Source organism: Anolis sagrei, chromosome 1, assembly GCF_037176765.1.
Source record: "Anolis sagrei isolate rAnoSag1 chromosome 1, rAnoSag1.mat, whole genome shotgun sequence".
Classification (NCBI taxonomy): Eukaryota; Metazoa; Chordata; class Lepidosauria; order Squamata; family Dactyloidae; genus Anolis; species Anolis sagrei.
Genome location: NC_090021.1, coordinates 221,838,213 through 221,862,865, shown reverse-complemented (window position 1 = coordinate 221,862,865; position 24,653 = coordinate 221,838,213). Strand labels below are relative to the sequence as shown.

At 41.4% G+C, this 24,653-nt stretch overlaps 1 protein-coding gene across 1 annotated transcript in view; it reads left to right on the top strand.

Annotated features, from left to right (window-relative positions):
* Positions 1-24,653, top strand: part of SLC15A2 (solute carrier family 15 member 2) — a 99,829-nt gene that overhangs the window by 54,356 nt on the left and 20,820 nt on the right. Inside the window, exons 11-17 of the mRNA XM_060774642.2 lie at positions 1,518-1,562; positions 4,152-4,184; positions 6,054-6,142; positions 7,719-7,800; positions 8,038-8,163; positions 13,925-14,089; positions 23,574-23,620. Of these exons, the coding sequence (XP_060630625.2) occupies positions 1,518-1,562; positions 4,152-4,184; positions 6,054-6,142; positions 7,719-7,800; positions 8,038-8,163; positions 13,925-14,089; positions 23,574-23,620 (587 nt within the window). The remainder of the gene's footprint in view (positions 1-1,517; positions 1,563-4,151; positions 4,185-6,053; positions 6,143-7,718; positions 7,801-8,037; positions 8,164-13,924; positions 14,090-23,573; positions 23,621-24,653) is intronic.

Genomic DNA, 24,653 nt, shown 5'->3' with positions numbered 1-24,653 from the left:
AGCTTACTTTAGTTGGCTGCAAACTGAATTCAGAGTGCACAGATATTTAGCACTCAATACAGCAGAGGAAAGAAGAATAAAATTTTGCCCTTCCCAATAGACACAGGCAAAAGCAAACAGCTGCAGCTTCTCCTAGCATGTGTGGGTTTTTGCATTAAGCTGTTGCTATCTTGACCACCATCTAATGTTGCTGGAGTATGCATGTCTTGCTTTTCATTTGTGAAATGTTGGAAGCCATGATTTACTTGTAAGGAAGAATGGTCCAAGCAAAGTAGATTGCTCATTCTTTTTCACTTAGCTTTTGGGGAAAGAGTTGGCAAGGTCTGAGAAGAGATAAGGAAAGAATACATAGGATTCCAATTGGTTGCAATGAGTGTGTATGTAAAAAGAAATATTGGAAAGTTTGTTCATGTTCCAACAGTTGCTATATTTTGTGAGGGCCTTCTGATAATTTTAATAGTTTTTATCAGTGTCAACTAGTTTCTGATAGAAATGTTTAAATTATAACCATAAGGGAAGAAAACATAAAATTGGGTGGTGTAAGTTGAATCTTCAGGAAAAGGGGAATCTTAGAAAATGGGTTGTAGGTTTTTTCGGGCTATATGACCATGTTCTAAAGGCATTCTCTCCTGACATTTCACCTGCATCTATGGCAAGCATCCTCAGAGGTAGCCATAGATGCAGGCAAAACATCAGAAGAGAATGCTTCTAGAACATGGTCATATAGCCCAAAAAAAACCCTACAACAACCCAGTGATTCCGGCCATGAAACCCTTCGACAATAAACTTAAAGAATCTTTCTCATATCTCTCCTGTTATCTTATTCATTTATTGATTCATTAATACAAAAAAAGTAGTTCTACAGATAGATGATTGATAGAGAGATAGAGAGATCTATACATTTTTAATATAACCTTTATTACAAAATGGCATGGAAATGCTTCCATGCTTCATTGCTTTGTTAATTAATTCAGTAAAATGTTACTTAATTTTTTTAATGGGGTAAAAAGAATGGCTGATAGTTTTCTTGATTATTGTTGTTTTAATTATTAACAAAATTTAAAAGGGGGAATGGTGACGAGAAATATAGCTGTACTTTTAAGACTGGTTAATCATCTTTTTATGCTGAAACAGATAAAAATTGTTATCTCTTTGCAAAATTAATAAAACCTGTTTGCCTATACCAGGCATGGGCAAACTTTGGCTCTCCAGGTATTTTGGACTCCAACTCCCACAATTCATAACAGCCTACCGGCTGTTAGGAATTGTGGGAGTTGAAGTCCAAAACACCTGGAGGGCCAAAGTTTGCTCATGCCTGGCCTGTACACTGGCCTGTACAGTTTGCCCATGCCTGGCCTGTACACCAACAATTCATCCTTCTTCCTTTTCTGTTTTGGGGGGATAGGATAGAGCATACACACAATTATCTATATTTTCATACAGTTGTTATATGATCCATTTATCTCTCATGGACGGTAGACTGCGGAATTCATTACTGTCTGTTCTCTTCTCCTCAGGGCTCTAGGTGGACAGTACAAGCCACCAAAATGAATGCTGACTTTGTAAGTGGATGAGATTTATTCAAGATAGTAGTATTTCTTCCTTTGAAAACAAAATGCTATGATTTAAATTGTGGGCTTGCGGCATAAGATGGAATCACCTTTCTATTGATTTAAAAATAAGTACATCTATCAAAAGACAATAATTATAGTCATAATGCCTGTGAAACATAATTGCAGGAGATGAAAGCAATGAAATATAAAAATGGACAGAAACAGAGCATTCACAAACAGTGTGTGTGTCAAGAACAACTTGAGAAACTGAAAGTCGCTTCTGGTGTGAGAGATTTACCCATCTGCAAGGATATAGCCCAGGGGATGCCTGGATATTTTGATGATTTACCATCCTTGTGGGAAGTTTCTCTCATGTCCCCGCATGAGAAGCTGGAGCTGACAGAGGGAGCTCAACCCGCTCTCCCCAGATTCAGACTGCTGACCTATCAGTCACCAGTCCTGCTGGCACAACAGTTTAACCCAATGCACCACCAGGGACTCCTAATATATTGACTCAGTGAGATTCCAAAAGTATTTCTTCTTAGCTTTCGGTTGTGCTTGATACTAACAACAGTAGGTAAAGGTAAAGGTTTTCCCCTGACATTAAGTCCAGTTGTGTCCAATTGTGGGGGTTGGTGTCTATCTCCATTTCTCAGCCAAAGAGCTAACAGCAGGAGCTCACACTGCTCCCTGGATTCGAACCTGCGACCTTTTGGTTAGCAAGTTTAGCAGCTCAGCTGTTTAGCCCACAGTGCCACTGGGGGCTCCTACTAACATCAGTACTACTACTGCTAACAACAGAAGCAGCAGAAGCAGCAGTGAAGTTTGAAAAAGTTTTAGTTTGCAATTCCCAGAATCCCCAACCAGCATAGTCATGCTGACTGGAGGATTCGGGGAACTGCAGATCCAAAAAATAACTTTCCCAAGCACTAAGCAATACATTAGCAGTCATCTACCTTCGTGACCGCATTTCTGTATATGAACCCACACAATCACTTCGTTCATCTGGAGAGGCCTTTCTCACGATCCCACCTGCTTCACAGGTGCGATTGGTGGGAACGAGGGGCAGGGCCTTCTCGGTGGTGGCCCCGCGACTCTGGAACTCCCTCCCTAAGGACATCAGGCAGGCCCCAACACTGGCAGTCTTTAGAAGCAGCTTGAAAACGTGGATGGTCCAGTGTGCCTTCCCAGAATAAGGAATTCTAAGCAATATGTCCTTAATGCACCTTATGAATTGTCTGCACGTCTACTTATCAAAAAACACTCCTCCTATCTCCCTTGAACTCCCCAGTTTTTAACTTTAAATGTTCACATTTGGCCCTGCCTCATGTTTTTAAAATGTGTCGTGTTATTACTGTATTGTTTTTTGCTTTTATAGGTTTTTCATTGTTTTGTTGTGGTTGTTTTCTGATGTTGTGGGGCTTGGCCTCTTGTAAGCCGCACCGAGAGATGGTAGCGGGGTATAAGAACAATAAATAAAAAATAAATTAAAAAAATTGCAGTACCACTTATTTTCTAATGCATTTACATTTCATGTATAAGATCCTAGGCTCAATGCCCTCTGGTACTTCTTAAAAATTGTCGTTAGGTGAACAAAGGTGGGAAAGGCGTTGCCTGTAAAGCCAGTGTTAGGGGAGGAGAAATAGACCAATGATCTGATTCCATGATAGTCTTCTTTGTAGATCCATATTACCTTTCCTCAGGCAGGCCCTACTCTTGTCATGCTCCCCACTTTCCTGTGAGATGGATTTTTCTGAGAGATAGCTACTCGCCCAAGGCCACCCAGGAAGTTTCCTGGCTGAGTGGTGCTTTGAAGTCTGAGCCAAATCTAATATTTCCTCCTCAATACTTCACTGACTTCCCTAATTCCTGTTGGAACTGTGGCGGAAAGACCCATGCATGAGTAAATAATTTCTTTTCCTAAGGGATATATATAGAATAGCCCAAAGTCTCATTGTGTTTTTATTTGCCCAAGGACAGATCCTGAGTGCAGAGGAGAAGGGGAGTATAAGGCAAAACACAATGATGATGCAAACCATAATTGGCTCCAGAAAGAGCATAAAGATCTCATTGAAGTCCTTCTGCTGAAGGGCAATTTTCCATTCACTAACCTATATTGAGTGTACACAATAAACCCACCTTAGATTAATTCCATCTCCCAGATGATCGCAATATTGGTTAGAAGAGAATTGAGGGCAAAGCTCCAGGAGAACATTATTGAAACATTAGATAAGGGCTCTTTATGCATTACATGATTTATACGTGAATCCCATCCAGTTTTTAAACTCAGCCAATTTCTCCCACAGTTTAGTGGTGCTGTCCAAAGAGAATTGGGGCTGGTTATACAATAATATTTCCTGCTGCAGATTTTGTTGTTATGTTCTGCAGATGACTTCCTTCTCAAAACATTGCTCCTTTCCTGTCAAAGAGAGTGTGGAGTCAAGCATAACAAAGAAACACTGAGCCATTGAGAAGTTACAATCTCCCCTCCACCCGCAACCTGCTGCCAATGTGTTTGCTGTCTGCTTCACTGATGTCAGTTCCACCACAGTTGCTTTATTTTATTTGCTAACTGGTTTCAATGTCACTATATTTCAGGGAGGATACGTCCTTCAGCCTGACCAAATGCAGGTAGGCCAATGACTACCAATTAGTACCTGTTTCCATTCTGTCTCTACACTCATCAATTTCGACCGCAACCTTTTGCACACTGATCTGGTGTATGTTCCACTGGAAGCAATAATACATACTTCTGAGCATAGGACCATACGCCAATTGTTCAGCAACTTCATATACATAATTACAGACTGTATGCTGCCATTCCAGTAGTAATAGTTGTCAATGATAGATGATCACATGGGTATCGAGAAGACAACTACCCTTGCGCTTTGCTACTCTACTACTGAATAAGCATGCCCAGCGTGGAACACAGCTCACCACATTAAAACAGTGGATGCGGCTCTTAATGAGACATGCTGCATTATCACAGCATGTCTATGCCCTACACCACTAAATAAATTATACTGTTTAGCCGGTATTACGCCACCTGATATCCGTTGGGAAGTAGCAGCTTGTAATGAAAGGACCAGGGCATTGACATCTCCAGCCCATCCTCTGTCCAGATATCAGTCAGCAAACCAATGCCTTAAATCAAGAAATAGCTTCCTAAGATCTGCAGAGATACTCACAGGAACACCTCAGCAGGCAAGAGTCCAAAAGTGGCAGGCTAAAACCTGGAATCTCAATCAGTGGCTGATACCAGATGAGAAATTCCCTCCTGGGTACTCAGAAGACTCAGTGACTTAGAAGACACTGAACAGGCTGCGCTCTGGCATCACGAGATGCAGAGCTAACCTTAAGAAATTGGGCTACAAAGTGGAGTCCACAACATGCAAGTGTGGAGAAGAGCAAACCACAGACCTACTACAATGCAACCTGAGTCCTGCCACATGCATAATGGAGGACCTTCTTACAGCGACACCTGAGGCACTCCAAGTGACCAGCTTCTGGTCACAGGAAACTTATAACTGTATTCTCAATTCGCTTCTGACACGACCAATAAATAAATAAACTGCCCTGTTCAGGTCTTCCAGACTCAGAGCCTTGGCTTCCTTGATTGAGTTGATCCATGTGAGATACAGTCTTCATCTTTTCCTATTGCCTTCTATCTTACCAAGCATTATTGTCTTTTTCAAGCAAGTTATGTCTTCTCATGATGAAGCCAAAACATGTCTCAGTCATCTGAGGCATCTTGGCTTCTAGGGAGAGTTCAGGCTTGATTTGCTCTAGGGTCCAGTTATTGTTGTTTTCTTAACATATAGCTGTAAACCTGCATTGGCACTTTAAATTTGTTTTCCCATTCAGCCAGCCAGCCATGTTGCTCATGTTTAGTATTTTACTATTTGGAACATTGGTGGGAATGGAGTGGGGAAATGGTTATTTCTATAACAAACAACAGTCCCATCTGGTGGGTACATCTTCCCTGCCCTAGAACAGCTGGAGTGATTCAGCAATTACAATATTCTTGGGAAGTTATGTGTTTGTTACTAGGTAGCAGGCCCCAAATTGCTGGGAGAAAATAAGCCTTCCCAACTCGAAATGATAAAAAATGGTTTCTTATGGTCACAGCAAAAATGTACTCATTCATACAATTCATTCCTCTTGGCTTTCAGTTCCCTAAGAAATGCAGGATGCACTGAATGAGTCTCATGGTTGAGTTAGTCATTTGTGATTAAATGAATCACAAATACATCCCAATATATCTAAAAGCAGGAGAGACTCCTCAAGCATGCAGTACCTCAAGGGCTTTAAAAGCAGCCATTCACCCGCATTCTTCTTATTGTTTAGCACTAATGGTTCTGAATGAAGGAAGAGTGAAATTCCCTCCATATTTTAAAGTGGCTCCTGTGTTCAGCAGGGCTTATTCCCTACCAACTGTGTCTAGGAGCAAAGCTTTAAGGATCATTCATTGCTAACCTTGTGTGTTCTTTGGCCTTTCAGTTCTTAAATCCTCTCTTGATCCTTGTCTTCATCCCAGTCTTTGACTTTGGACTCTACCCCTTGATAGATTTGTGCAAATTTAATTTCACGTAAGTATCTGAACAACAAATCCTTGCATAAAAATACAGATCCAAATTCTTTTATAGAAAAAAAAAAGAATTCAAATAAAAATGGAAACATGTAGGCCTAAAACATCTAAGGACCCTTCCAGACAGGCCCTATATCCCAGAATCTGATTTCAAGTTTTCTGCTTATCCCAGATTATCTGGCAGTGGAGACTCATATAATCCAGTTAAAAGAAGAAAACCTGGGATCAAATTCTGGGATATAGGGCCTGTCTGGAAGGGCCTTAGTCTATTCAATAGAAATTCAAACTTTGGTAGTTCAAATATCTTTTGAGTTCTCTGGCATTAAAAGGAAGCAGAGAGATTGTTTCCATGTCTCTCAACTATTCCCTTACACCAATGGGGCTACATGCATCCCAAGCCTCCAGTTTCCACCACTTTGTTAGTTTCTAGTCCCCCAAATTTTCTGCAAGAGTTGGATGTCTCCATCAATTGAAAAACCCTGCTAACCTCCCCTTCACCTCATTTAGAATATTCACGATCAGGCATCCTGTTTGAAAATATCAGACATGATAGGAGCTTTGGGAAATGTGCAATTTATTTCTTACATCCTTCCAGCTCTTGTCATTCAATAACCCTGAGGCAATTTTTCTGTCTCCCCAGAAGGGAGTTGGAGATAGATCATCCGTGGTACTTTTCTCCACCTCACACATTAACTAAATGCCAAACAATATTCCCTAAGAAGAATGGAGAGACAGAGAATATGAAACTTGCAAGCAGTGAATATTTTTTTAAAAAATGGCACATCACTTGAAAGGGCTTTGGTTATAGCCTCATAATAACATCACATGGAGGCTTTGAGCTAAAGGACTTAGCCCCACGTAACTTAAATGGGTCTAAACGCCTGCAAGGCACCAGATGCTGTCTGATCTTGGAAGCTAAGGCCCCTTCCACACAGCTGAATAAAATCCCACATTATCTGCTTTGAACTGGAATATATGACAGTGTGGACTCAGACAATACATTGTGGGATTTTCTGCCTTGATATTCTGCATTATATGGCTGTGTGAAAGGGCCCTAAATAGGATCACCTCTGGTAACTACATGGATGAGAGACTGCCAATGAACCCCCAATGCTGAAGGCTCCATTCCAGAGGAAGGAACTGGCCAACCACCTCTGAGTATGCCTTGCCTTAAAAAAGCCTATAAAGTGAATGGGGTCACTGTAAGTGAAAAGACAACAAAAGGCATGCACACACCCCCTCTACACACCAGATCCTGTCTGATCTTGGAAGCTAAGTAGGGTCCATTCTCTTTAGTGCTTGGATGGGAAACCACTAATGAATCCCAGGTGCTGTGGGTTATATTTCAGAGGAGGGAATTGACAAAACTCTATCTGAATATTTCTTGCCTAAGAAAACCCTATGAAATTTATGAGGTTGCTGTAAATCAACAGCCCACTTAGTCACATATACTCAGAACTGAAATGGTACCTATTCATATGGCTGAACATACAGCAATCTCCAGATAGTAAGAATGCGTGTGGTTTGTCTTGAATTACATCATTTTGTGATAAAGTTCGTGATTTATTTGCTCTTAGGCCTATTAAAAAGATGGCAACTGGGATGATCCTTGCATCCTTGGCATTTGCAGTTGCAGCCATTGTAGAACTCAAGATAGAGGTAAGTGCTGAGTAGCGGCATGCAAAGTGGCAGAGATAACACACGTTGCTGGACCTGTTTTATGCCACTGCCTGCCAAATACATGTTTCAAAAGACATCAACATTGCAGGCTCTGATATGGCTACAACAATAAATGCGTATGTTTTGGGGAATTGGTCTGAGGCAAGCTGGATCAATAGCTGCAGTTAATTAAATCATTATGATCGTCTTTGTTGGAATATTCCTTGTTTCAATTAGGAAAATGTTATGCCAGTGCTGGTTCCAAAAGAAAGTTACATTCAGGTCCTGAATTTGGCAGACGGAGATATTGAAGTGGCGATCCAAGATTACGACCAGTTTCGGCATCCAATCAAACCTTTTCAGGTGAGCATCCTGGATGTTTCCTTCCAGTTTCCATTGTGGCCACAGATGTGACAAAATTCTTCCTATTCAAATCAATACAAAAAATGTGAATCTCTAAAATAATCACAATACGTTGATGTAAAGCATGTTCATTCATTTCCCACTTCCCGCTTTTCTCTATTTTCAAGCTTTATTGCTAAAGCGTTTGCATTGCAAAAGTACCCTGCATTCCCTCATATAATTGAAGGAACAAGGCGACATGACCTTCCTTCCACTTTGTCTGTTTTGCCATATGGAGTAGTGGGAAACACCTACAGGGCATTGTGCCTTTGACAGCAACCCCTTCCCCAGTGTATTTCAACAGAAAAGGCACAGATGGTGGACTATATTTATTTATAATTGGGGGAAAAGATATTTCTTCTGGGATAAAAACATGCCAAAAAGAGACTCTTTATGCAATCTATGATTCCTGTTGCTCAGGCTCAAGTGGCATTTCAAATTGGTCCAGAAAGGAACATGCATCGGCGAGCCTCACAAAAAGAATAAAAAGAATATGGACATTAATTATAAATTAAATATAATTATCATATATAATTATCAGTCCCATATCAGTTTGGGGGGGGAGGTGAACCCCCCCTTTGTTCCCACAATGGTTGCTGCTGATATCCCTTTTATTGTTAAAAAGATTTGTATTTAGATTTTCATATGCAACGCAAACTATGTTTTCAAAGAAAGGAAAACAAAAGAGAAATCAATACAGAAAAATCAACAAAGTAAACAGTAATAATAATATTAAGACTTTATTTGTATTCTGCCCTATCTCTCCAGGGGGAATAATAAAGAAATAGGAAAATAAAATGGGTATCAGCAACTTGGCATCCAACCTCCCTAATGATGAGTATACAAAGTATAGAGGATAGCTTCTTCAAACACAGTTTCCATTTATGTACTTCTACACCAGGATTGTGGCGCAGCTGGCTGAGTGTCAGCTGCATTAAGATCACTCTGACCAAAAGGTCATGAGTTCGAAGCCAGCCCGGGCTGGAGTGGGTGTCCAGCCATTGTGTAGCCTGTTGTCGACCTTTGCAACCCGAAAGACAGTTGCATCTGTCAAGTAGGAAAATAAGGTACCACCTTGTGTGGGAGGCTAAATTTAACTAATTTATGAGGCCATAAAGAAAAAAGACTCCGGGGAATGTGGAATGCGGAAGAACTTCATCGGTGTCGTTGATGGACAATGGAAAGCAGCAGCTCCCCCGGCGGCCAGAAAAAAGTTAAATAGCCTTGGTGTATTTGTGTGTTAAACGTGGTTTGTCAAAATGGCATTGAATGTTTGCCATATATGTGTTGACTGTAATCCGCCCTGAGTCCCCTGCGGGGTGAGAAGGGCGGAATATAAAAACTGTAAATAAATAAATAAATAAATAAATAAATAAATAAATAAATAAATAAATCTACTACTTCAACCAATGTATTAATTATAGATTAACAGCTTCTGCTGTCAGCCCCAGCTTCTGCCAACCTAACAGTTCGAAAACATGCAAATGTGAGTAGGTCAATAGGTACCACTCTGGCGGGAAGGTAATGGTGCTTCATGCAGTCATGCCAGCCACATGGCCTTGGAGGTATCTATGGACAACGCCGGCTCTTCGGCTTAGAAATTGAGATGAGCACCAACCCCCAGAGTCGGACACAACTGGACTTAATGTCAGGGGAAAACCTTTACCTTTTACCTTATTAATTATCAGCTGTGGGGGGCTGTTTTAGAAGGGGATGCAGCTTGACATCTCACATCTCCTGATCTGTGGGCCTTCGTATATGATTTCCTAGTTGGTTGGTTAGCGTATTGGTTTCTCTTCTCCCTGTAAAAGTTCAAGCTCCTCTAAACAGGTCTGGTCTTACACCTTATCGTGTCCTTCTTTTATTTTACTTGTCTTGTTTCTTTTGAAGCAGTGGTTTCCTGGTCAAAACCTGAGGCCTAAGGTCAGGCTCTGGTGATTTCATTAAGTATCAAGAATTGAGTACCAACCAGAGTTGCTCCCAGATTTCCATTCAAAACACACACACACACACACAGAGAGAGAGAGAGAGAGAGAGAGAGAGAACATATTTTCCTACTTGGAAATTAAGGCAGCTATCTTAGTGAAAGGGGCTGTTTCCAGATGAAGGATTATTCCTTTTCACTTACTTTGGGAGGTGGGATAAGGAATATTTCATCTAGTGTATTTGCATCTAGCTAGAAGATAGATGCAGAGCAGAATGGAGGGTGAGCTCTGCTATTCCAAGGACTTTGAGGGGAGGAAGATGCTCACTAAGTACAGGCTGAGCATCTCTTATCCCAAAATACAAAATATTCCAGTTTTTTTCACATTGGTGGCCGAGATAGAAACAGCTTGGGTACCATCTTAAAGATATCTCATTATGTATGTATATGCAAGTATTCCAAAATCCAAAATCCAAAACAATTTTGGTCTCAAGAATTGTGAATAAGGAAGGTCCACCTGTAACTACATAGAAAATCTTTGCAGCAACAAATAAATTAGGTCTTGCAAAATTGTACCAAGCCACTGCTCTACTAGCCAAGTTGAATATTTGCACACATTCCTTACCCTTTTCCAAGTGTCATGCCCATCAAAACTGGAGAATTTGTACCCTCATCTCCTTCTGGAGTTGACCCACAGAAACTGTGAAACTCAGAGCCAGGCTTTGGAATTTGAAAGCCCGAACATGAATATTTCATTCTGGTTCTCCAAATCCCACTTGCATATTTTCTTTGTACCAGGTTGGAAGACAGTTTCATTCTTTCAGCATGTAAATTCATATGCATTTTTCATGTGCTATACACTTTTGTATGCATTTCCCTCACTGATGAAAGCTTGTTTGCATACATTTCAGAACTGCACACATTTTTGCCCTTCCCCCTTTCAAAAATGCACGTTTTTTCTGTGTATTTTAAAAATCTGGAATGCATTGTGAGCCCCAGCAACATTTATAGGGTAAAGTCAGCCTTATTTGAGAGGAGGAGTGAAATGGGTATTTTCATTGAGAGATCCAGTCACACAGAGATCCAGTCATGGTGACCATCCATCAAGGCGTGTTGATTCCTATAACATGGGAGGAAGCCTGCTAATCCATACTCCTGCTTCGAAACCATACACACAGGGTGCATCTACACTGTAGAATTGATCCAGCTTAACATGACTTTAATAGTTAGGGCTCAATGCTTGTTGTTTGGTGAGGTGTGAGAACTCATTTGTAGGACTGAGTCACAGCAACGGTGTTAAACTGCATTGATTCCAGAATGTAGAAGCACTCCCAGGTGAACCCACTTTGGTGGGTGAAGCATTCTGGCTGGATGTCTTTTCCATTTGCAAAAATTGTATGATATAAAATAAGAGAAGCCGGTCAAAATTTACAACAATCATAGTTGCTCTGTGGAAGGGAGCACCTCAACAGACCTCACAACCTATGAGGATGCCTGCCATAGTTGCAGGTGAAACATCAGGAGAGAATGCTTCTAGAACATGGCCATATAGCCCAAAAAACTTCCAACAACCCAGTGATTCTGGCCATGAAAGCCTTTGACAATACATGGAGCACCCAATGCTCACAACCAACTCACAGTGGGTTTTCCTTATTCTTGCCAAACCAATAGCTGTCTATATCAGGAGAAATATGAGCATAAGGAGAGATTGAGTGAAGAAGTCAAAAGATGAAAATGTAAAGGTAGCAAGCAAGGCTTAGGATTATTTCCAGGAGGCAATCCAGAGAGGAGACTGTTTTCCCTTGTACTCTGTTCCCATCTCTGACGGGTCCATGGTTTTATTCACTCTGGAGTGCAGCCAGGGTGCCTTTTTTATTATGAGAGCTCTGGATTAAACATGAGCCAACAATGTGATGTGGCAGCAAAAAAAGCCAATGGGATTTTGGCCTGCATCAATAGGAGCATAGTGTCTAGATCTAGGGAAGTAATGCTACCCCTCTATTCCGCTTTGGTTAGACCACACCTGGAATATTGTGTCCAATTCTGGGCACCACAATTCAAGAGAGATATTGACAAGCTGGAATGTGTCCAGAGGAGAGCGACTAAAATGATCAAGGGTCTGGAGAACAAGCCCTATGAGGAGCGGCTTAGGGAACTGTGCATGTTTAGCCTGAAGAAGAGAAGGCTGAGAGGAGATATGATAGCCATGTATAAATATGTGAGAGGAAGCCACAGGGAGGAGGGAGCAAGCTTGTTTTCTGCTTCCCTGGAGACTAGGACGTGAAACAATGGCTTCAAACTACAAGAGAGGAGATTCTACCTGAACATGAGGAAGAACTTCCTGACTGTGAGAGCCGTTCAGCAGTGGAACTCTCTGCCCCGGAGTGTGGTGGAGGCTCCTTCTTTGGAAGCTTTTAAACAGAGGCTGGATGGCCATCTGTCAGGGGTAATTTGAATGCAATATTTCTGCTTCTTCGCAGGGGGTTGGACTGGATGGCCCATGAGGTCTTTTCCAACTCTTTGATTCTATGATTCTAAGTTTTTGCTCATAACCTGAGCCCATTGGTGCAAGCAAAACTTCTATGTAAGCAGTGGTTCCCAACCTGTGGGTCCCCAGGTGTTTTGGTCTACAACTCCCAGAAATCCCAGCCAATTTACCAGCTGTTAGGATTTCTGGCAGTTGAAGGCCAAAACATCTGGGGACCCACAGGTTGAGAGCCACTGATATAAGCAGGAAATGATCTATGATACTGATCTCTGAAAATCTTGTTTGACTATAAAACATGTGGGCAGTATTAACATATTCTGAGTAAGCAAAGAAAAAGTTATGCAAACATTATGGGAAACTGTGCCTTTAATTTACATTTCCCTCCTTGAAGTTTCTGTTTTTTCATGGCTTTCTCTTAAATGTAGCTGGGAGACTGAATAGCTTATTTGGATTTCCACTGTCAGTTCCTGTTCTGATGGGCCTGGAACAGGAATTTAGTTATGGATTCCTGTCAGACTTTTTATTTTGATGTAACCTGCAATCTGGGGATTTAAAGTATTGATCCTTACTTTGAAAATGTTGGGCACTGGATTACTGAGGTAATACATACTAATTGCTTTGTGCGCCCCAGTGTTATATAAATGCCGTTGTAAGTTCTTTTAAATAATTAATGATTATTGGCCTTGGTCTCGTGTTTAAAATTCAGTATTTTTAACTCTGTGTTTTTCATTGTAATGATTTTTATTGTTTTATACTGGCTATCGGTTTTGCATTTGTTTGTGAGCCACTCGGATTGTTTTCATTATTGTCTTTATAAAGACAATAATAAATAAAAAAATTAAGCTGCTCTATTATTCCTTTTTTCCCCAGCAAACTTCATCAAATGTAAAGGATGTGCCATATATGCACAGATGACAGGAGTAAATTTACAATTTGTTAAACAACAGTGGAAAAACCCAAATAAACAACATTGTTTGATATTTGTTGTCGAAAGCTTTCATGGCCAGAATCACTGGGTTGCTGTGAGTTTACGGGCTGTATGGCCGTGTTCCAGAAGCATTCACTCCTGACGTTTCACCCACATCTATGGCAGGAATCCTCAGAGGTTGTATATGGCAGGCATTGTCCGACCTCACAACTTCTGAGGATGCCTGCCATAGATGTGGGCAAAATGTCAGGAGAAAATGCTTCTGGAACATGGCCACACAACCCGGAAAACTCACAGCAACTCACTGATATTTATTTCTTCATTACAGAATCAGGATGTTTTTCTTCTTATTTAAACATAATTTTTCTTTCCTTTTGATTAGGACCCTGATGAATACTCCAGATTAATTCTGAGCGGTAACCAACAAAACCTTCATTTCCAAATCCAGTTCCAAGGATCATCTTTTACATTTAATCATATCATCCAGGAAAAGACCGTGAACAGTTTAATTGTCTACAAGACAGAAGGAAGCTTAGCAAGCCGTTTGGTAAGTGTGGAAATCAAAGTTAATTAAAGTTCAGTTAATTAAAGGGCAAAATAATATAATTCAGAAAATCCAAGAGCAGACACCCCCTCCCCCCACTTTCCAAAAAAAGCCTTACAGATATTAGATTGCAACACAGGATCATTGACCATGCTGGCTGGAATGGGAGTTGTAGTACATACAATACATGTAGGGATGCTCCATTGGAGAAGGAGGACCTATAACATCCTGCAAGGAAACTAATTTTCCAAATACATTAAATCATACATAGAAAAAGAACAAAGAAAAGAGACAAAAAGTTACAATGATTTCAAAGTATTGTCGAAGGTTTTCATGGCTGGAATCACTGGGTTGTTGTAGGTTTTTTAGGCTGTATGGCCATGTTCTAGAAGCATTCTATCCTGATATTTCGCCTGCGTCTCACAACCTCTGAGGATGCTTGCCACAGATGCAGGCAAAATGTCTGGAGAGAATGCTTCTAGAACATGGCCATACAGCCCGAAAAATCTACAACAACCCAATGATTTCAAACTTTCTTTACAGTAGCTATAGATCATCAAAGAAGAGACTGCAAGGACCACTTTGTCCAAAATGAATAAAATGTCTCCATTTTGAAAAATACTTCAAACACTTCAACTAATTCAAAACTGCTATCAAAGCCCAAAGTTATCATTTTGTTCTTTTATGTATCAAAAATACAATCAAGGGTTCTTAGTACTTTAAAAAGGTCACCAGTGATTTTCCTTTAATCAAAGCAGCTAATTTGTCCATTTCGGACAGTCCTTTTTTGTTGGTTGTAGTGCACTCTTTCATTTTTGTGCATATAGCAATCTTGCGATGGGGGTCATGTAGGATTGTTTTCTCTGATGGGTATTCCAAAGGGAAGAGAAAACATTATCAATACTATAATATGGGTGGCTACAAACTGTGTAATATTTGATGGCATAACTCTGGTCCTGATGATTCAGTTGAAGATTTTCTAACTACTAAATTCCCTCTGAGTCCCAAAGTTACTGAGACCCCTTCCACACAGCAGAATAAAACCCCACATTTTCTGCTTTGAACTGGAATATATGGCAGTGTGGTCTCTGATAACTCTGTTCAAAGCAGATACTTGATATTCTGGGTTATATAGCTGTGTGGAAGGGCCCTGAGCCACAGTGTGACCAATAAACAGATCCAACTGCTCAGCCAAAGTGAGCATATTATTTCTTCCCATACATGGTCTAATTTTATATCAACGCCCTCATCCCATCTAAAGAGTCCCCGGTGGTGTAATGGGTTAAACCCTTGTGCCAGCAGGACTGAAGATTGACAGGTCAGAGATTCAAATCCAGGGAGAGCACGGGTGAGCTCCCTCTGTCAGCTCCAGTTTCCCATGTGGGAACATGAAAGAAGCCTCTCACAAGGATGGTAAAACATCAGAGCCAGGATGTTGTCCCCTGGGCAATGTCCTTGCAGACAGCCAATTCTCTCACACCAGAAGCGACTTGCAATTCTTCAAGTCGCTTCCGAGACCAAAAAAAAAAAAAAATCTAAATGTGGCATTGAGAGCTCAGACTAACACCTACTCAGTGGCAAAGACCAATTTCCCTGTATGAGTCTGTCTTTTAGGAGGCGGGTTTGTTATTGATCCCACCCTCATGACAAGTGCATTTTCAAGCAGACACAGAAGAGGGCCTTCTTAGGCCCCTTTTACAATGCCATATAATCCAGATTATGAAAGCAGATAATCCATATTATCTGCTTTGAACTTCATTATCTAAGTCTACACTGCGAGATAATTCAGTTTAAAACAGATAATCTGGATTTTATATATGGCAGTGTAGAAGGAGCCTAGAAGTGGCTGCTCCCAAGTTGTGGCTTGTTTAGCCGCCCCCCCCCCCCCCCCCGCCCCGATCTTATTCTGACAATAGGCAATTTTTTAGCATGTTATCACAGAAAAGGTTTTTAAGACGGTGTGTTATGATTTTGTCTCATTATATTTTAAATTTCGCAACTGTGTTTTTAATAGAATTGCTTGGGTTTTTTTTTACAAAAACTGCTGCATACTACTTTAAGTTCTGTCTTGGGAGAAAGGTGGGATATCAAATAGATAGATACAGAGGATTAGACAGACAGACAGACAGACAGACAGACAGATAGATCTGCAGACCTGAAGATTACGAAGAGTGTGGTGGAGAACCTTAATCCCATGACCAACGTTGGAGTAAGATTCCACTGCCCATTTTGTCATTGTATGTATGTGCCATGTTGGTCCCCTGGGGGCCACTATTGTGTCTTCTGCCTTGGACGGCTCTGTCTGCAAAATGAAAAGGAAGCTGAGAAACACATTTTCCCCAGAAGACTTTCTCATAAATCAAAGTTTGCAAATTGCTTGGAGCCCTGTGACAAGAGAAATTGCTTGAGTGAGACAATAGATGGATTGATTTAGCACAGGCTTGCCTCATGAGGTGTCCTCTAAATGCTGTGGACTACAACCCCCATCATCCATGGCCATCCACAGGTACAAATGACAGGGGTTATGCTCCAAAACATGTGGTGCATGCCCATTTGGGGAAGGCTGCTCTAAAGTGACACCGCAACAATTCAGAATAGAAGTTTCCAAAATTGCCATACAGAAGGCTATTAAAACCATTAAACGTACATTTGGCCATCTGGGAATAGTAACTTACAGCAAAGCACTTTTCCAATTTTGTAATGAGTTGTCATCCTGACAACAACCAATATTTCTTTTATTAAAAGCTCTCCTCAAATTCAATTTAGACACAGCAAATGAAGTATCAGCTTTATTTCAGCGAAACTACGATCTTCTGCAAATGAATAGACTAGCCATTAAGCTGACAGGACAGACCGATGATTGGGCAAATTGTTCCCCTGTTACAAAGAGTCAGTGATGTCAACGTCAAAGTCTTAATGCTGGGGCAAATCTTCCATTTTGATTCTTTCTTTGTTTTCAGGAATGGAAGGTGTCAATAGGCCTTTCAACCCTGTTAGAGATATTGATCAAGAAATCCAGACCAACTTAAAAAGAACTGGACTCTTGTATAAAGAGTCATCAATTACCAGGGTCCAGATGCTTAGCAGATATCAACATATTGTAATTACCACCTTTCAGGTCCACTGGCCATGTTGACTAGGGCTAATGGGTGCTGGAATCCAATAATATGTTGGATTATAGGTTCTCTAACCTTGGCTATATGATGCTTGAAGACCTTAATATGTGATAATATATTTACTTGACTTGACTTTTGTGTGCTTTGTTTGTTAACATCACAAAAGTGAATCCTTATGCCACTTTGTGCTTCACCCAATCCTAGAATGTATAGTAATAGGTAAACTAATATACTCTATATACTTGTATTTAACCCTCTTGGTGGTGCAGGGGGTTAAATTGCTGAGCTGCTGAACTTGCTGACCAAAAGGTTGGCAGTTCGAATCTGGGGAGTGGGGTGAGCTCCTGCTGTTAGTCCCAGCTTCTGCCAACCTAGCAGTTTGAAAACATGCAAATGTGAGTAGAGCAATAGGTACTGCTTCTGTGGGAAGGTAATGGCACTCCATGCAGTCATGCTGGTCACATGACCTTGGAGGTGTCTACGGACAACGTGGAGATAGAGTGGTATACAGATAAAAGTTTATTATTATTAGTATTATTATCCGCACGTTCTCTCGCAGTGAGGTCATCAGTTTCCAGGTGGAAGATAGTCTTCAAATTCTGCAGCACTGCTGGTCACAGCTGACCTCCAGTTAGAATGCTCAAGGGCCAGTTCTCAGTGTCTATGCCACAATTCTTAAGATTGGCTTAAGCCTATCTATAAATCTATTTTCCTATCCACCAACATTACATTTTCTTGAGTTGAAGGTATAGTAATTGCTTTGGGAGACAAGAGAGGAGTAATAAGGAGGGAATAGAATCATAGAGTCATAGAATCAAAGAGTTGGAAGAGACTTCATGGGCCATCCAGTCCAACCCCCTGCCAAGAAGCAGGAATATTGCATTCAAATCACCCCTGTTTCCATACCCCACTATGCAAAGAGGAGCTTCTCACCTCTGCCTCTAGTCATTGCCTTTATGCTGGTTTCCTAATAGAGATAAATTGCTTTCCTTGCTCTTTTTTAGGCATATTTACATTGCATAGAGCTCATGGAGCCAGCATTACTGTCATATGTTTCCATCACTGACATTCATCAGTCAACCTATGTTTTTGAGGTGCTTTTTGTCAAATCTTGTTCAAGTACCATATATAAAATAGTTCCTTTCCTCTGTTTGTGGCCTCTTCCACACAGCTGAATAAAATCCCACATTATCTGCTTTGAACTGAAATATATGGCAGTGTGGACTCAGATAACCCAGTTCAAAACATATATTCTGAGTTATAGGGCTGTGTGGAAGGGCCCTGTATCTCCTACTTCATTCAGCTGGCTGCAACCGCTGTGGACCCATTTCCCAGCCCCATACCTCTATAAAGTAAGCATTTTATTCAGATTTTTATGTGCTCTGAAGCCTTCCTAACCCACTCCTAGATACCAGGTTGTGTGAGATGATGTTACATTATTCACTTCTTCTATCACCTTTCCATCCCCTGCTCACCATTAGAACATCACAGCCTTGTTTTCTGTTTCAGCATGACTGTTTTTTGCAGTACTTGTTTTTTAGTGTAGCATTCAGGAGGAAAAAGGTTTCAAAAACATCTCCATATATTTGATGGCATCACAGCCACCAATGAAAAATTTATCACTGTCAGTCAGCAGCACTGATAGCTGGCTATATCCACTAGTGGGATGCTAATCAGTCTGAATTCATTATCACAGGAGCGCGGCTGTCGACTCTTTGCAAACAATTTGTTCATTATTAATCATGTTTATCTACTACTTGTTTTGCGAGGTTTTGCCTTTTTACCAATATAGGGCCATCACAACTTCCAAAGCCTTTTTATTGGTCTGAAATGAAAAGTGTGAAATGAGGGGATGGAAGTTTTTAATTTCTCAAAAATGAACTATAGGGTATAAAAAGTAATATACATACAGGAAGAAAGCGTGTAAAGGTCTGCACAAGTCACTTCATCACATTCATTAAATACTTAAGCCACCAACTTAAGAAATGGCAACGTACGGTGTTCATCACATGATGTAGGCTTCAAGTGTAGGATAGAGAGATCTTGGAGTTTAAAAAGCATTTTAAAGGTTTATCTTTTCAGACACTTTCTAAGCTTGTTGGTAAGTGACTATTTTGCAAATTATCCAGATAGAAATGGGCAAAATTGTCAATTCTGTTATGTGATGGTATTCATCATTCTCAGCTTTAAAATCATAGAATCATAGAGTTGGAAGAGACCTCGTGGGCCATTCAGTCCAACCCCCTGCCAAGAAGCAGGAAAATCGCATTCAAAGCACTCCCAACAGATGGCCATCCAGCCTCTGTTTAAAAGTCTCCATAGAAGGAGCCTTCACCACATTCATCACATTCGTTAAATACTTGAGCCACCCACACAGCAGTATGTTGTGTTTCTTACTGTCTCATACATTCTCTGGGAGCTTGTCTTCCTTCTTTCCTTCCTTCTCTGTGTTGTGTGTGCCACGTGTTACCGCCTCTCCTTCTTTCCCTCCTTCTTCTAAAATGGGGAAGGAGAGAGAGAGAGAGAGAGAGAGAGAGAAGATTGCTGGAATGATGGCAAAGGGAGAGAACCCAGATGCCACCTTCCCTCCTCCTCCTCCTCCTCCTCCTCCTTCGGTTGCCCCCCCCCCAAGGCCATCGAGTCCAACCCACTTCTTTCTGCCATGTAGCAAAATCAAAGCACCCCCAACAGATGGCCATCCTGCCTCTTAACAACAACAACAACAACAACAAGCCATTAGAATGAATGCCATCAAAGCCAGAATTGAAAAGTCGGCAACAGATCCCAATTGTAGACTCTGTAAGGAAGCAGATGAAACAATAGATCACATCCTCAGCTGCTGCAAGAGGATTGCGCAGACAGACTACAAGCAGAGGCATAACACCGTTGCTCAGATGCCTGAAAAAGTTACAGAGAATGAACACATCAAGCTACTCTGGGACTTCCGAATTCTGACAAACAGAGTTTTGGAGCACAATACTCCTGACCTCATGATTGTGTTAAAAAACAAAGTATGGATAGTTGATGTTGCAATCCCAGGTGACAGCAGATAGAAGAGAAACAACTGGAAAAGCTAACACAATATGAGGATTTAAAGATCGAACTGCAAAGACTCAGGCACAAGCCAGTCAAGGTGGTCCCAGTGGTGATCGGCACACTGGGTGCAGTGTCTAACGACCTTGGTCTGCACTTAAACACAATTGGCGCTGACAAAATTACCACCTGCCAGCTGCAGAAGGCTGCCTTACTGGGATCTGCACACACTATTTGCCGATGCATCACACAGTCCTAGACACTTGGGAAGTTTCCAACGTGTGATTCAATACATCAGCCAGCAAAGTGTCTGCTGTGGACTCATCTTGTTGTATTTCAAATAATATTAATAAAGAAAATATGTTCCTAGTTTGCAAGGGTTATTTCCTGTTTAATTGTGTAGTCCTTTTTTTGAATGTAGTTGGTGTGCTCTAGAAACTTCATGTTTGTGCCCACAAACTATGTTAAATTGGCAGAGACTCTACAAGATATTCGATCATTGAGAAACTAGAGCAAAATGTGCTATAGCAGGATGTCCCTCCTGCAAATGAAAAGTTTTTGCAGTTTAATAAACTTTTCCCATGTGTTTATGATAGAACCAATTAGGAAATGGTATTTATAACCAGGAACAAAAATCATAGTCCAGAAGAGGAAGTGTTTCTTTTCACAAAGAAAACGGGCAGGACAGTGGGCAGGAACCACTCTCTACAATGTGATGGCAAATCAACTGAGAACTCCTGAATAAAATGGATAGTTTGCAAGTGTGTGATACAGGTAGGTAAATCATGCATTTAATTTCAAAATGGAGTGTGCCTGAGCTTTATGATAACCTACCCTTCCAAATACTTGACGTGTTCAGTGGGATGAAGTCTCTAGAGAGGGTGCCAGTATGGAGGCAGACAATGAAGACCAGACTTTCATTAGTTCTGTTTCTGTGTCCTTACAGTCCCCATGCAGCACACCCACCTTAGTAATATGGGGAGTGTTAGAGGGCCCATTGTCAATAACTAATTCATAGAAATCTGCCCACATGGTGCAGTAGTTAAGAGTGTTGGACTATGACTCTGGAAACCAGGCTTCACATCCCCACTCAGCCATGAAACCCCACTGGCTGACCTCTGGCAACTCACACTCTTCTCAGCCTCAGAAGAAGGCAAGGGCAAACCCCCATCTGGACAACAGTTGTCAATAAAACCCCATGATAACTTTGCCTTGAGGTCACCTTAATTAGGAAATGTCATGAAGGCACACGTCAATAACAACAAGAAATCTGCAACTTAAAAATGTTGGACGGATATGAAACCCAGTTTTTCCCACCCTTCACAACAAAGAAGTGACAGCACCTTCTGTTCCAAAGTCCTGTGTGAGGTTTCCTCTGAATTCCCTCCTACAATCTTTGTCCTTACTAACCTTCATCACTGCTGCCTTTGCCAAACATCTCTCTTCTTTTTGACATCCCATTTCTGAAACAACATGAGCTGCTAGGCTGTGATGATAAAATGTGTATTGGAATTCGAGGTCACAAAAGGTCCAGCAAATGTGTATTTGTTGCTTGCAGCTGACATATGAAAGGAAGATGTTTCATATTCTTCTATGCCTGGAATGTACTGGAAGCAGGATTGGGATCTATTGGTGGTTTTTAAAGCAAGTTACAGTACAGTGGCAAACCTTTTATGGTTTGACAATAGCAAGCTCTGTTTGGATGACGAGGGGATTCTAGGGATTGCAGTCCAAAAAAGCCTTTACAAGCTCTGTAAGGGAAAGGGAAAGATTTTCCCCTGGCATTAAGTCCAGTCATGTCCAACTCTGGGGGTTGGTGCTCATCTACATTTCTAAGCCAAATAGCCAGCGTTGTTCGTAGACATCTCCAAGGACATGTGGCCGGCATGACTGCATGGAGCACCGTTTACCTTCCCGCCGGAGCGGTACCTATTAATCTATTTATTTATTTCTAGCATTTCTACCACGTTCTTCTCAACCCCCGAAGGGGGACTCAGGACAGCTTACACTTGGCAACGATTCGATGCAGTTACATATAACAATTACAATAAAACAACAATTAAAACAATAAAAAGAGCATTAATTAAAATAATAAAAAGAATAATGTCAGCCATATCACCATTCAAGTCAAATCCACATCCAAAGTGCTATTGCGCCTGGTGTCCAAAAGCCTGGTACCAGAACCACTATTTTAATTTCTTCCTAAAAGATAGGAGGGATGAAGCCAATCTTATCTTGCTGGGAAGCAAGTTTCACAGGCGGAGGGCCACAGCTGAGAAGGCCCTGTCTCTCGTCCCCGCAAGATGCATTTGCAACGCTGGCAGGAGCGAAAGCAGGGCCTCCCCGGATGATCTTAAACTGCAAGGCAGGATGTAGAGGGAGATGCGTTCGGAAACGTAAGCTGGGCCAGAATCGTATAGAGCTTTATAGGTCAGGACCAGCACTTTGAATTGAGTTCGGAAGTGGACTGGTAGCCAGTGGAGCTGACACAGGAAGCGGGTAGTATGCTCCGTGTATGTCGCTCCAGTTAGTAATCTGGCTGCCACCTGTTGGACTAGTTGGAGTTTCTGAACAGTCTTCAAAGGCAGCCCACATAAAATGTGTTGCAGTAATCTATTCGGGATGTAACAAGAGCATGGGCCACCATGGCCAGATCAGACTTCCCAAGGTACAGGCGGAGCTGGTACTCTACTCACATTTGCATGCTTTCGAACTGCTAGGTTGGCAGAAGCTGGGGCTAACAGTGGGAGCTCATGCTGCTCCCCGAATTTGAACCTGTGACCTTTCAGTCAGCAAGTTCAGCAGATCAGCGCTTTAACCCACTGTGCCAACGGGGGTTGTCAAGCTCTGTACAAGCTCTGTACAGGGCCTAATTCCACAGGGCCACTATTGGTTGTAATATAACCATATTTCTTAACCTGCCTTCTCCATTCATTTTTCTTTCGATTTCTCTCCCCTTCTTCTGTGACTAAGTATAGTTGCCCAAGCAATGGAACTTCTTTCACAAAGTAATCGACCTGCATTAGAAAAGCACAATACACCTCTTGACATGGCGAGGCCCCATTCAGCCAAGATAACAGAGGACCTGGGAGACGAGAACCTTATTCCACCCACCACTTGCATCAATGACAGTCTGTTCAGACATGAATTGCTTAGGGACACCCCAAGCACAACTCAAGCCATACACTAGCAGCTGACAAAAAGCACCTTGCCAACACCTCCCTTTGTTCAATCACTTCACGTTCAGAATGCATGTTTTTATCTACAGACACTTTGCTTGTTAGAAAGCCTCATGTAAGCCGAAATTATGTATTGATTTTGTTTTCCTTTGGTTTTAGATTAAAGACATGGAACAAAAGCCGACGGAAGGAATGTCAGCTGTGAGGTGTGAACAGGCTTTGGGTGACTCTTCTGTTTCTTTGTAGTTACAATTCCAAGATTTCACAAGAAACTATTAACCCGAACCTAGCCAGAGCTTGGGTTTCCTCTATGTCTTTTGAGCACATGGTGTGGCAATGATGTCCACATTGGCTATTCCCATTAGCAGCCAGTGAAGTAGAGAAAGGTAGGAGAGGGAATCATTGCTGAGACAGAATCCAAAGGTGTAGAGTCTCCGCTTTGCATAAGTGAGGTAGGGTTACTGAAACATACCAATATCGTCATAACTGGGATGGGAAGAATTTGGGGTAGAACGGGAAAAATTTGAGATTTAAAGAATTGAGATGAGGAAACAAAACAGATTTGCACATTGCATTGTGCTGCTCTTCTAGGTATATGCTTGTAAATCTGTTAGAGCGTCCATGTTTGTGGTAGGAGATACTGATCTAAATACATTAGGTAGTCTATTGAGCAATTGACCCACTGACTCAATTGCTCAATAATAACCAAATCCTATTGTTTCTCTAGCTCTACTCTAGTTGAAGTTAGCATTTGTATTGCCCAACAAGAGTTCAGTGTGTTGTCAAAGGCTTTCATAGCTGGAATCACTGGGTTGCTTTGAGTTTTCTGGACTGTATGGCCATATTTCAGGAGCACCATGTCAGACTACACAGAGAAACCACTGAAATCCACAATCATGTGAACAATTTCAATTGAAAGGAGGAAACCATGAAAATGAACAAAATCTGGCTACCAGTATTAAAAACTCTAAAACAGGACAGTAAATAAAGAAAACAGGGGAATTCCAGACAAGAAACAATCAGGGTGAGCTAACACCTCCCAACAAAGGATCCTCAGGCAGCAACAAACCAGGTTTTGAAGCTATAAGGTCATTAAATGTTAATCAAGGTGGCCAGTTACAACATTCAGACTGGCCTCAAACATAGAATCATAGAATCATAGAGTTGGAAGAGACCTCATGGGCCATCCAGTCCAACCCCCTGCTTAGAAGCAGGAATCTTGTATTCAAAGCACCCCTG